General features: G+C 52.2%; 1 protein-coding gene across 11 annotated transcripts in view; it reads left to right on the top strand.

Annotated features, from left to right (window-relative positions):
* Nucleotides 1-13,332, top strand: part of LOC113998503 (DAB2 interacting protein) — a 201,300-nt gene that overhangs the window by 165,215 nt on the left and 22,753 nt on the right. For all 11 annotated transcript variants that reach the window (XM_027741265.2, XM_039380290.1, XM_027741260.2 and 8 more), the window contains 3 exons: nucleotides 1,914-2,012; nucleotides 4,141-4,695; nucleotides 12,638-12,782. In XM_027741265.2, coding sequence (XP_027597066.2) covers nucleotides 1,914-2,012; nucleotides 4,141-4,695; nucleotides 12,638-12,782 — 799 coding nt within the window. The remainder of the gene's footprint in view (nucleotides 1-1,913; nucleotides 2,013-4,140; nucleotides 4,696-12,637; nucleotides 12,783-13,332) is intronic.

Below are 13,332 nucleotides of genomic sequence, written 5' to 3' on the forward strand. Positions count from 1 at the left end.
TGAGGCAGCGCAGCACCGGGGCAGCAGCGATGCAGCCGCGCGGCGCTGCTCCGTGGGTGTCACTGCCTGTCATGTGGGAACTCTTCCTGGGAGAAGGATCGGGATGCAGCACTGCCCGAGCCTCTGGCAGAGCAGGGGATGGGGATCACATGGCATAGACAAAGTCTTGCAAGTGATACATCCTGTGTGCCACCAGAACTCCGTGTGGGAACGTTCAGGGATGGAGGTTCACATGGGCATCGGCAGCAGTGAGGAGATGAGGCAGGGTGGGTTTGGAATGGGAGACTTTGAAGAAGCTGGAAATACTTGAAAGCATGAAAGGGTGCTGGAAAGATCACGCTGCTGTGCCTGCTAATATGGAGTCTGTTCTTGGAACTAGAAGAGAGCTTGTGCTCAGAAGAGTCTGTTTTACAGGCAGAGTATAAAAGCGTGTAAGGACAGGGAAGAGTATCTGTCTGAAGGAGAAAGCCTCTTGCTTGGAAGATTTCTTGCGTTTTTATGTAAAGACAGGCCAGGCCTCTTCTCATTCTGTCCTGGTAAGATGTCTGTGTTCAAAGGAAGGGATGTGTTCAACTTATCATTGAGGTTTGCTAATGACAAATCTTAGCGGGTGCCAGCTCTGCTGTAAGAACAGGTTGGGCTTCTGGGAGATACATGAAATTAAAGGAGATTGTGTCTCCCAGAAGCTGATAACCCAGTGCACAGTGTGTAAACACAAACACTGCGAGATGATAAAGCACTCAGAAATAACTCTGCAGGTTGAGACTGGCGGAAATGAAGCTCAGAGGGGAGTTATTTAAAGCACCAGCCAGGTCCATTTGGCCTCCCAGCAGAGCTGTGCATGGAGAATATGGCTGCACAAAAGCTGGGAATGCAAAGGGCCCCGGGACCACCAGGAATGACCACCACGGTCCTGGAGGTCAGGACCAGCAGGACTGGAGGAGATGGCAATTTGGGGAATGCCTGTGCAGGAGAAGGTGCAGGGAACTGTTGACCTTTCAGACCTTGGCTCAGTACTTGATGTCAGAGAATTTTGTTGTAGTGGACAGGAAGAAAAGTTTAGTGCCTGTGATTCTGGTCTGCCAGGCAGTGGTGCTTCCATGACTGTCAGCAGGGTTGAGTTTCCTTGGGATAGCAGGGATGTGATAAGGAATAAGGGGCACTTGCAACACTGGAAATGTCACTGCTGTGAGTGTGCTTCCTAAACCCTGGCTATGAAATCCCAGTGGCCAGAGAAAGCCACACAGATACAGCAGAAAATCCCTTGGGGTGATCCTGGAAGCATGAGAGGTGACCTCAGCAGCACTTTCCCAGCCATGGGGACTGGCTGCTGTGAGCTCTTGAATGCCCCAGACAGGCTCTGAGCTGGTGTGGGCTCATACCATGGCCAGGAGTGGGGTGTATGTTCCTGTCCCTGTGTTCTTCACAGCACAGGCTCCAGAAGCAACAGGACACCAAGGGAGAAGGTGGGAAAACAGCCTTTCCGGGTCTCATGTTCTGCTGGAAACAAGGAATGGGTTGTTACTGTCACAGGCTTTGGGCTGGGCCTGGAGGAATGCCAGGTATCCACTCGGTGTTCCAACTTATCTTTAGTTCATCTAAAGATTTGCACTCCCTCAGTTGTGGAACTTGGTGGTTTAAAGCATCACATGCATGAGGCCCATTATCTAGTGTTTTCTGGTGTGGAAGAGGAGAAGTAATTGGAATTTGCTTCCATGATTATTTTTGTAACATACAGAGCTGTCCTGTTTTTCTGCCAGCCTTAGGGGCTGTTGCTTCATGCTCGGGTAAAGCTGTTTACTTAAAAAAAAAAAAAATAAAATCCACTGGCATCTTCCCTAAGTCCCTCTCTCCCCCCAAATCATGGTCTGCAGTGTGCTGGTCAAGACATAATCCTGTTCCTTTCCCTGTAGGTGACGACTTCATCAGGAAGTAAGTGCTTCTCGTGTCGTTCTGCAGCAGAGCGAGATAAATGGATGGAAAACCTGCGGCGTGCCGTGCACCCAAATAAGGTAGTGGCTGTGAGGAATTGCCTCTGTTCTAGTTCAGTTCCTCGTTATTACATTTTATAGCCCAATGCATGGGAGCAGCAGGGGACGTATTGTCATTGCAGTGAGTAAGTGTAACTCTGGGTCAGCCTTTTTCCATATTGCTTTCTCCCACAATTATATTTACAGGCAAGTGCCAATTATTCCTTCCCCTCTTTTCTCAGCACATGCTGCTTCAGCTGTTGCTAAGAATTGATCAGACCTGAAGAACCTTCAGTGTTGCTCTGTTATTGATGGTACTTGCCACTTGCATAGAACTCTCACCTCTCAGAAGCTCCGGGACGGATGTCAGGTAGCTGCCAGCAAAGTTACAAGACTGAGTAGTCTAAAGAGTTCACAAGTCAGTTCCTGACACAGTGTCTACTTCAGTGAGGGAGGAACTCAAATGCCCATTACAGTGAGTTTTGGAGGCAGTAGTAGAATGTGGCTTTCCCTTCTCCAGCCAGTTGAGGAGCAAAGTCATCTACTCTGAGTTTTACAGGAACAAATCCTTCTCTTGGCTACAACACAGGGACACTCAACATGAGCTTTTATGGCCCACCAAGACTAAGTACATCCTCAAACAAAATGTACAGCTGCTCCCCCCTCTCTGCACTGGAGTTGGCTGCAAAGATTGGTCAGGAGCAGTGCAGGATTCCACAGCTGATGAGCTCAGCCACGTCTTTTTCTGCTGGGCAGAGAAGACAGAAGTGACGTGATCTGGGAACTCATTCCACACAAGTTCAGTCCAGGCCTGGTGGGTTCTAAAGGAGCCCTCAGTCTTGGAGTTTGTTGTTCCCAGCACAGTGCCAAATGTCAGGATAATAGGTTTGCTTCAATGTCAGAGCTGGAGCAGTGGAGGGGAGAGGGGAGAGGTGAACCTCTGCCTCTGGCAGCGTGTTCCTGGATGTGGAGTTCAGTGGCTCCAGTGCTTTCTGAGGGCAGCAGCCCTGGCAACACTGACCTGAGAGAGCTGTGTGAGGTTTGTGTGGTCATGCTCAGCGTGAGAGAAGTCCTGGGAATGTGAGCTGAGGCTGTGCATGTCGCTGGCTTTGAGGTGCAGTGTTGAGTGGAAGTCCATTTGGAAGTGTGCCTTCATCTCAAAGCATTCAGTAACTGATGGCTCTCTTTCCATCTTTGTTTGAGTTCATACACAATAAACTCAGTATCTGACTTGAAATTTCTGTCAGGAATTCAGTGTTCTTGTGCAGTTCCTGTGTGTGCTTCCTGAACCTACAGTACTCCATTGTGGACTTCCAGCAGGAGTGTTCCTGCCCAGACTCCTGGGCTGAGCAGAGTAAGCTGTGGCTGCTGTTTCAGTGAGGGGTTTCCAAACAAAACAGGTTTTGCAGAATCCCAGCAGCAGTTCAGCCGCCAGTGCTTTATCTTTCAAGTCACTCCTGCAAAAAATACCCCTGGATGTTCTTGCAGGATGAGATCAGCATCACGAGGGAGCTCTGAAAGATCCCCGGTATTCTTGGCTCTGTTATTGTTTAAAAGATATCCAAGGCAAATTTCTGTTTCTGAATTGTCATGATTCTCCCCTGGGACTCACTCTCCTTCCCATAATTCTTCTTAATGTTTTACTTGGGTGCTCTGGACTTCTGCCCTAAAACATGGTTTCTTCCCCACCAGCAGTGGTGGCATTCCCATGTGGATGAGGCCATCCCTTGGTGTGCACTCAGGTCCCTTTATGTTGCTCTGTTAAAAGCAAATGAACTCCAGAGCTGTGAGATACCTGTAAAAGCTTCTGCTTTGCAAAAGCCAGTCATGATCAGTGAGGTTCTTTCCGTTTCTTTGGAGACCCTCTTGGCAGGGAATGGGAAACAGTACATATATGATTTGGAGGGGTTTTATCTTCCTTCTTCCTTATATTAATTGGCACCAACAGACATGGAGAGCACGGTGATATTTTGGAAAATTAACATAAGTAGTGTTATTATGCAAATTCCTGAGAGCCAGTATTTCCTTAAAATAAAATGTAATTAAGCCTCCGCTCATTTAGCACATCCGAAATAATTAACTCATATCTCCAGTTTTGTTGTGCTTGGCTTTGTGGTTGTTTTTTTTAATTGACCTTTTATTCTTTACTTTTTTTTTTTCTTTTTTTCAGGACAACAGCAGAAGGGTAGAGAATATGTTGAAGTTATGGATTATTGAAGCCAAGGACCTGCCAGCTAAGAAAAAGTACTTGTGTGAATTATGCCTGGATGACGTTCTTTATGCACGAACTACCTGTAAATTGAAAACTGATAATGTCTTTTGGGGGGAGCACTTTGAATTTAATAACCTCCCGTCGCTCAAAAACATTACGGTGCACTTATACAAAGAGACTGACAAGAAGAAGAAGAAGGACAAGACCAACTTCATTGGGCAGGTGAACATCCCCGTCAGCTCGGTCACGGGCCGGCAGTTCGTCGAGAAATGGTACCCGGTGGTGAGCCCCAACCCCGGGAAGGGCAAGTCCCCGGGGCCCATGATCCGCATCAAATCCCGCTACCAGAGCATGAGCATCCTTCCCATGGAGATGTACAAAGAGTTCGCCGAGTACATCACCAACAATTACATGGTGCTGTGCTCGGTGCTGGAGCCCTCGCTGAGCGTGAAGAACAAGGAGGAGATGGCGTCGGCGCTGGTGCACATCCTGCAGAGCACGGGCAAGGCCAAGGTAGGACCCTCCACCCTCCGTCCCCTCCCACCAGGGACCACGAGGAGCAGAGTGCTGTGTTGGGGTTGGGGGATGTCCACGTCAGCTGGGCTTCAGGCCCGACTGGGCATCGTTACTACACTCTGTTTTTCTTCTAATTACACACAAGTTGGTAGCACGCGCAGCGCAAATTGCTTAATTAGCAAAGGGGTCGGTGGGACCACGAGATACCAAGTGAGTCACTTTGCTCTCCTTTTGGAGGCTCAGGGGCCAGGCTCTTACTGGATAAACAGGCACAGATGTGAAAGTAAGCAAGGAGGCAGTTTTCAGGGATGGAATGTAAGCAATGCTGGCCTAGCTGAGCAGCCTGGGTGTGCTGGGTATCAGGGTGTTCCTGGGGAACACAGCAGGAGCTGAATGGGAATGAGCAGCCTCCTGAGAATTCCTGAGTAAATTGTGTGGGCACACGTGTCTCTGGATCAGCTCTTGGTCTTCAGGGTCTGTCCTGCTGCTCTTGGAATGGGGGCAGCAATGTGGGAAAGCCTAGGGGTGCTCCCAGGGCAGTGCTCGTTGTGGTTTGATGCCACCAACTTGCTCCTGGTGGAAGTGGAGCCTTCGTGGACCACTTTGAGCCTCCTGCCTGGTTGGGAATCCTCCAGCAGGTCTGGGGAAGAAGCAGGCCAGGAGGAGGCAGAGAGTGGGGTTTGCTCCTGGTTGTGATCTGTGAGAGTGCAGGCAGGGTGAGCAGAGCTGGGACCCCCTTCCCTGCTGAGCACACGGGGCATGGAGTGACCCACCCGCTGCAGAGCATCCTCCATCCCCAGGTGGCCTGGCACAGCCATGGCAGGCAGTGCCTGTGCTGGGGCTGCAGGAGTTAAAGCATCAGCATTTTTCTCTGTTACCATCTCTGTGAACTCTGCAGGGTAGAGCTGGGGAAGAGCAAGATGTCCAAAGCTCTTGCAGTGCTGAGGAGACGTGAGCTCCTCACCTGAGGGGGAATCACAAGGCTCTGCTTCCTCAGCAGCTGCCACTGCTGCCGGGGACCGTGACCGGGCTCGTGGATTAGGTTGAGTTACCATCTGTCGGACAGAGAAGTGGCTTGGCCTCCTGATCTAGTTCAAGGCAGGCAAAGCTCACTGAGAGGATTGCGGGGCTGGGGCCCTCCTGTTGCAGCGGCAGAGAAAATAGCTCTGTTAAAGCCCTCGTGATCCCAGGCAGCAGTGTTGGACCCTGGGAGTGCAGGGAAGGACCATGGTCCTGGTCCTCAAGAGGCCTGTGATTCGTGGCATGTGGAATAACTCTGTGGTGACACAAGGAGATGTCATTGATGTCCCTCCTCACTCCTTGGGCCGGGGCTCGGGTGCCGTCAGCGCGTGGTTTCTGGGCACAGCCTTCTGCCAGTACCAGGGGCTCTGCTGCCCCTTGCTGTGGCTGCAGCAGCTTTAGTGCCAGGGTTTTGTGGGAATAACACTGTCATGAAAGACCTGTCTGTGGTGAAACAGTCTTCAAGTGTCACCCTCATCTCAGTCACTGTGGATCATGTGTGGGCACGGCTGAGAGCAATTGTCACTGCTCCAGCCTTTTTCCTCTTCTCAGAACTGGAGAGGCTCCAGAGAGAGCAAGTGTGTTTCCAGACATGTGTCTGCATCAGTGCTTGAGATCCCAGAGGCTCTACACAGGGGACACAGCAAACAGTAAACAGACTTGATGACTTTCCCCCTAAAATGGAGCTCCTGCTTTCCCTGCCTGTCATCTGCCATCAGCATTAGCACAGGGTTTGGGGAGCTGTCAGAGCAACAGGAGTTATTGGAGCATGGGAACCAGGTGGTGCATCCTGAGCTGGACAGGCAGAGAGAGGGAAAAGCAGCAGTAAGGTAACAAAATAATGAATGAGAAAGGAAAGCACCCCTCACCTCTGCTTGGGGAACATGGGTGCACCCCCCTGCCCCTCAGGAGAGCTCCAGCCCAGCAGTGGGAGCACCTGGTCCCGGGCCCTGTGTGCAGGGCCAGCAGAGCAGTGACCCCCCCCTTCTCCAGGCCTTTATCCTCCCGTGACCCTCCAAAGCTTGTCTGGGCTGGAGATGGAGTTTCCCATCCTTCTGCCTCACCGGGAGCCTTCCCAGTGAGCCCCTCAGAGCTCCCCCTGCCCTGCAGACCTGGCAATCGGCAACCACTGATGTGTTTTGCTGATAAAGGGGTTTTTGTGGCTCTTGGCTGCTGTAGATGACCCTAAAGCAGCAATTACAGTTGGACTGAGGAACAAATGTCCGCTAGATTATCACGAAGACTCGTTAGCAGCTAATTGGTGTTGGGCTGTTTCGGGCCCTGTCTCCCTGCAGCGATTTGCTGTAAATACGTTGTAATCCCTTAATGAGGGATCGGGTCCCTGCCGTGCAGCAGAGGTGCGATGTGCTGGGGCCACGTGCCACCCACAGCCACCAGTGTCCCTGTGCAGCCCCCTGGGTGGATGCAGGGCCATCCTTGCCTGCAGAACCCCACTCTGCCATGTTGAGCTGTTCCTTGTTATCTGAAGTTGCAGAAACCCCGAGGCACTGCCCAAGTCCCTCCTGCTGGGGGACACACCTGGGGCTGCAAGTGGAAAGGGGACAAGAGCTGTAGGTGAATATTCTCCCTAAATAGCTGCTTCTTCCTGGGCTGTGTAGCTGTACCACAATAGACTTTAAAGGTGGGGCATGAAAGCAGAGTCCTCTCTGGAGTCAAAGTCCCTGCTTCCCTTGATCTCTGTTTGGGAGAGGGAAGAGCTTCATCCCTACAGTGCTGCACGAGGGTTGGTGTGAAACGGCATGCCTGGAACCCCTGAGCATCTGCCAAGGCAGTGGGTGGAGAGGAGGAGGGGAAGAGGGTTTTGATAAGGCTCTGAGTGCAGGCAGGGAGGAAGGGAGGGAGCTGCCCCAGCCCACTGGAAAATCTGACAGACACCCAGCACTCGATCAGCTCCCGGCACACACGGGTGTTCCCTGGCTTTGTGGCAAGGAGAGGCTGGAAGGAGGATGTTGTTTGTTGGCTAAAACACAGATGTGGGCTCTCAGCTCTGTCCTTCACTTGTTACCTGCTTCCCCCTTCCCCGTGAGAGGGCTGGTGAGGTGCTCCCTGCAAGGGGGTGGAGATGCCCAGCTATTTTCATGTGTTTTACAACCCACAGACGAGACACAAAGTCATAGAGTATTTCTGCTGCCGTGGTTGGTGTGACTGGGAGTGCTCACCCCTGCTGTTAGCAGGGCTCCATGTGGGCCCTGTGATGTGGTTGTGGGTAGACAAGCTGCGTCCTTCCCAATGGATTTCTGATGCTTCCAGAATGTTCACCATGCTTAGATTTGTTTCAGGGCTGTCTTAGAGCTTCTGGGGCTCAATTTATGGCTGTAAATATGTAAAAAAACCTCTCTCGTGTGAAGAGTTGGTCGATCAAACCCAGCATTAGATAAAGCTCTAACAAACCGGCTGCTCACTGGAAATAAATATTTATGGTGTTGGGAATGGAGTGAAGGATAAACATGTGTCCCTGTTTGTTTGTGCTGTGAGGATTTGCCTCCGCAGAGCAGATGTAGCTGCTCTCCCCATGTGAGTCTGCTGGAACCCCACATTCCAGCGGCAGAGCCAGGGTTGGATCAGGGCTCTGGGACCTCCCAAAAAGTGACTGCTCAGCTCAGGCAGGGACAGGGAGATGTGGCACAGCTGGGCTTGGAGGCTGGTGGCACCAGGGCTCAGTTGGTCCCTGCAGGGAGCACTGCTCCCTTCTCCATCCTGGAAAGGCTGAGGACACAGGGAAGTGAGGATGCTGTGCATGTTCAGCCACAAATGGACCAGCAGCAGCCCTATCATTTCCCCCACAAAGAGTTTATCTCTCTGATAATATTTTATAGCAGCCATAGTGGAGCTAATCAGTCCTTTAATCAGTTTTATGAGCATCCCTACTGTTTTTCCCCATCCCCAAGCAGAGCAGTCAGGGTGGTTGGCAGGACTGGGAACACCAGTGGGTGTAGGGATCAGTGTAGGGATCTGGCTCTTCCCAAGCCTTCTGTGTGGGATCCAGCCCCTGTGCCCTTGCAGGGAGTGGTCACTCAATGTGTTGGTGTGGTATCCCTGAGGTTTTCTAATTTCCCTGAGCAAGGTGATGGACAGATTCCTGTGTGTTAACATTGTCACTTCACTGCCTTTTCCCAAGGAAAATTAGAATATGCCAGAAGCACTGAGGATGAGCTCCAGGGCTTGAAGGAGGGCACAGCACTACATTTCCTGGCAGAGAAGTGTCTGGAGCAGATTCTCAGAGGAGCTGTGTGGTGGAACAGTCTAGGACTGGGGCTGGGGTCCTCTGTTTCACGTGGTCTGTCCAGGACTCATTCGCTGCCCCTCTGCTGCTCTCCTTGCACAGCTCAGCACCACTGAGTGCCACGTTTCCCTCCCCTGTAGGTGTGTCCCAGCACTCCTCCACCTGTAACCTGCAGCCCTACCGACCCCTGGTGTTTTTCACCTTTGCATAAAGGCCCAGCTGGACTCTGAGCTAGTCTTTGAAATAAGCAGTAATCTTATTACCTTTATCAATTCAATCCTCTTAAGGTTAAGTCAATCCTATTAATCAGGCTTGTGATTTGGAGAACCTTATTATTTCAAAGTCAATCTGCCCACCAGTCAGTTACGATATGGGAACGATCGGCCCCAGCCCGGAGGGTGTGTGACCCCCACGGGGTGTGCAGGGTCTCCTCAGCTCCCTGACACCCCACGGGCTCCAGATGGGGGAGAGGTGCAGAATCCTTCCTGGTTTTGAACAGGATATATCCTGTAGGACTTGTGTTGTTTGTTGGCTCTGTGGAATGCTCTCCTGCTCCCACCACAGCCCTGCCAGGCACCCAGTTGCCTTCATCCTTCTGCCTCCCAGCCTCAGGAGCTGGAGGGGCAGGAGTTGCCAGTGACACCCCTGGGCACAGTGACACCCCTGGGGACTGGCACTTGGAACCCCCTGGGATGGGGATATTTGGTGTAGACAGACCCCTCAGTGGTAGGGTGGGCTCACTTGGCACTGGCAAGCTGTGGGATCAGGCTGCCAGGCTCCTGCCCACATGTCTGGAGCTGTGGAGGAGCTGCCTTGGAATAGCACATGCTGCCGTGGGCTCATGCTTGGTTTGTGTGCAAAGCACTGGAGACCAGCACAGCCTTGTGCTGTCTGCTCTGAATTTATTTATTTATGAATTCTCTTCTTTATCAGCATATGTGCAGCGACTGGGGTCGCACAGGTTCAGCTCTGTCCAGTCTGAAGCAAAAAACCTCAAAATAAACATGGAAACGGGCCTGAAGAACACTGGCACAGCCCTTAATTTTGACTGTAGACCTTTTCCTTCCCCTCTCGACTCCGATGTAATGAAATAAAGCATCTTATTTTCTTCCATTGCCAGGGGCCCTAACTGAAAACAACCCCCTGCTGATCTCTGCTGCTCAGAAACAGGGAGTTTTATTGGCTTTAGTTATTGCATTTTATTCAGGACCTTGTATGTGGGTGAGTGAGGCCCCCGGAGGGATTCCACAAGTATTTGCATTCCATTTGTGTCTTCTGAGTGCTGGCTGCTGGAGTACTTAAGGCAGAGATACCACAAGTGTGATCCAGAGCCGATGTGGCTTTTTTGTGTGGAGGGCAGGACTGGAGGATGAGGTCTGGACCTTGGCCCTGGGACAGAAGTGCAGGATGTCGTGGGAACTGACCCGTGGACGAGGCGCCTTTCCCACCAAGAGCTGTCCCTGTGGAGGAGCTCACCCAAGGACACTGGCTGGGGGGATTGAGACCCCGGGTACATCCCAGGGGCAGGTCCTACAGCCCGACAGGATGGCTCCTGCAGCCCGGGGAGGCTGCAGGGACAGGGAGAATCCGGTGGGATGCTGCTGGGTGTCCTGGCTCTGCCCTCTTCCCTACACAGTTACAAGGCCAGGTTCTGCCATGCTAAGCCCAGCTTTGGGTGCTGTGCCCTAATGGAGCTCTCTGGGATTTCAGCAGCTTTCCTTTCCACTTTGGAGACAAAGGTTCCCTTTCCCAGCTGTTGAGCTGCAGGTGCTCCGTAGGGAATGACAGCAGCAGCAGAGATTTCCAGGGGATATTTCTGGCTTTGTGTTGAGTCCTGCCGTGGAATTTTGCCTCGTTTAAATTCTAGTGAATTCTCTAGATCAGCTAAAATCATCCAAATTCACATCTTCTCTGGCTACCACTTGGCCCCTGGGTTTCCAGGACTCGGGCAGCCAGTCCTCAGCCAACAAGAGGGGGAAAAGCAAACACTTGGCTGAGAGAGGCTGTAAAACTCGGTGTTCCTGAGGTAATTAGTATGTTGGGAAAGTGACAGGAAAGAGAATCAAGCAAAGCCAAGGTCAGTGGCTGCTAATTAAGAATCAGCACCTTGTGTCAGCCTGAGCGGTGCCTTGGAATTGAAACGTTCCCTGGGAGAGCCCCGGGAAGATAAAGGTGATAGAGTTACCCAGATAGCAGCTAACGGGATTTGAGCAGGGTTTAAAGTTTCATTCCAGCTTGGCTGATAAAAGGGGCAAAATGAGAGAAAATAGCAGGGGGAGGCTCTGCTTTGCTTCCAGGAGGGATTTTTGCCTCTGCAGCTGCCGGAGCATTGCAGACGTAGCGGGATCTGAGGAAGGGCATCTTCTGACTGGAGAAATAATGGAAGTGACTTTTCATTTATTTAGCCCAAAGCTCCTTCTTTGGCTTTTTTGGAGGTTTTTGGAGGAAGGTCAAGGCAGCACGTGTGTCCCAGTCACAGCGTTGTGGGAATGTGGGAGCAGTGGGTTTGTTGGGTGCTCTGGGAGCTGTGCTGTGCTTGGGAATGGCAGGGACAGGACCTGGGACACTGTGTGGCAGCTTGGGGTGCTCCTCCTGCCCCTGCCAGCAACCAGGGCTACCACTGGTACTGCTGTGAGGAATGAAGGAGAATTTCTTAGTGGAAGGTCGTTACTGAGCAGATTATTTTGTTTTAGTAAAAGGGAGTTTGAGAAGGTGCCCTTGGTTGTGGAAGTGAATGTGTCTGTCAACATTTCTCTGTCTCCTGCATGGGGAAGCTGTCAGAGGGTGATTTGCACAGTGCCAGCCCCTCTTTCCATTGTCATCCAGGTGAGTGGTGACACTCAGCACCTGGTGCAGGAGGAGGAGCCAGGCATGGGCAGAGCTGCTCTGCCCGTGAGCAGTGCAGAGAAATGTATCAGCATTAGGAGCTACCTGGCATTCCTCCTGCATTAGCCCTGGCTGCTGACCCTCTGCTCAGTGAACTCTGGGACTGAAACAGATTCGGAGCTCTCTCTGAAATGCTGGTTTTCCTCTAGAATTTGCAGTCCAAGAGCCCAGACTGATGCAGGGGCAGCTGTCAGGGGCTGCTCCTGCTCGCCCCTTCCACTGCTGTGCAGCACAGAGGATTATCACAGCCCATGGCTTTGGTTGTGTGCACATCGGACCGAAAATGTGCCTAAAATGGGCTCTGTTGCAGTGCTGTTTATCTCCAGGAATACTGGGAAAACAGGACACTGGAGCATCTCAGTGCATATCCAGGCTTGATTCTCAGCCTTTAGTTGTGGGCACAGCTCGTGACATCGGAGCATGGCCCTGGTGTGCAGCAGTGCACTTGGACACCACACACAGCCACGTTTCACAGGGGAGAAGAGGTTTCACCCACAAAATGTGGGGCTGCTGCGAGCCCAGCCACTGCTGGAGGGGCAAATGCAGCGCAGGTCTGGGATGAGTCGCTGGGGGGCAAAAGTTGGGGCTCTCCAGAGATTTATTTCTCCTCTTGTCCCTGTGAGGGAGTTGGGCAGGTAGCAAGGCAGGTGCACACACAGGATCACCTGCAGCACCTCCACGCCCTCGGGTGTCTCACGAAGGTGGGACCTCCCCCGGGGCCGGGGCGGCGGCTGCTCTGCGGGACCAGCACGTGTCTGTGTGTGACCCACCATGGGCTTTGCTTTCCAGGATTTCTTGACTGACCTGATGATGTCTGAAGTTGATCGCTGTGGTGAGAATGAGCATCTCATTTTCAGGGAGAACACACTGGCCACCAAAGCAATCGAAGAATACCTGAAGCTGGTGGGGCAGAAATACTTGCAAGATGCCTTAGGTACGTACAGAGCATTGGCAGGTCTTGCCCAGAGAGGTTCTCCAAGCTGCAGGGTGGGGACCTTCACCTGAGCCTTGATGGCCATCAGAGGCACCAGCACTTACCTGCTGGAGGGTCTCCCTGGCAGCAGGTCTGAGAGTGGACATGGCTGTGAGGAGCTCTCTGCTCCCAGGGGAAGGTGACCGCTGAGCTGGCGCTTCCCTCTGCTCTCAGAGGAGATAACAAATGGATGTTTGAAGGCATTATGCTGCCTGCCAGGTCTTCTGTCTCAGCACTGGCCCTGTCACGGGCTGATTGAATCCTTCCCCCCTTACACCCCCACCAGAGACGCTCCTGCAGCGCTCCCGAGTCAGAAGAGATCTCCCAAGCCAGTGATGAGCTGCCTCCCGGATCACCCAGCGCTGGGAACCCTCCTGGTGGTTTTTTGGGGGTTTTTTTAAGTGCTGGCTCTGTTTATGGCTCCAAAAATATTTCTCTTGATGCAAATGAAAATAATTAGAAGCTTCTGCTTCTGGGCAGGTCAGGAAGGAATTGCTGCGTGCAGGCAGCA

This window comes from Pipra filicauda, unplaced genomic scaffold (genome assembly GCF_003945595.2).
Source record: "Pipra filicauda isolate LSUMZ 115617 unplaced genomic scaffold, ASM394559v2 scaffold100_size2392355_pilon, whole genome shotgun sequence".
NCBI lineage: Eukaryota > Metazoa > Chordata > Aves > Passeriformes > Pipridae > Pipra > Pipra filicauda.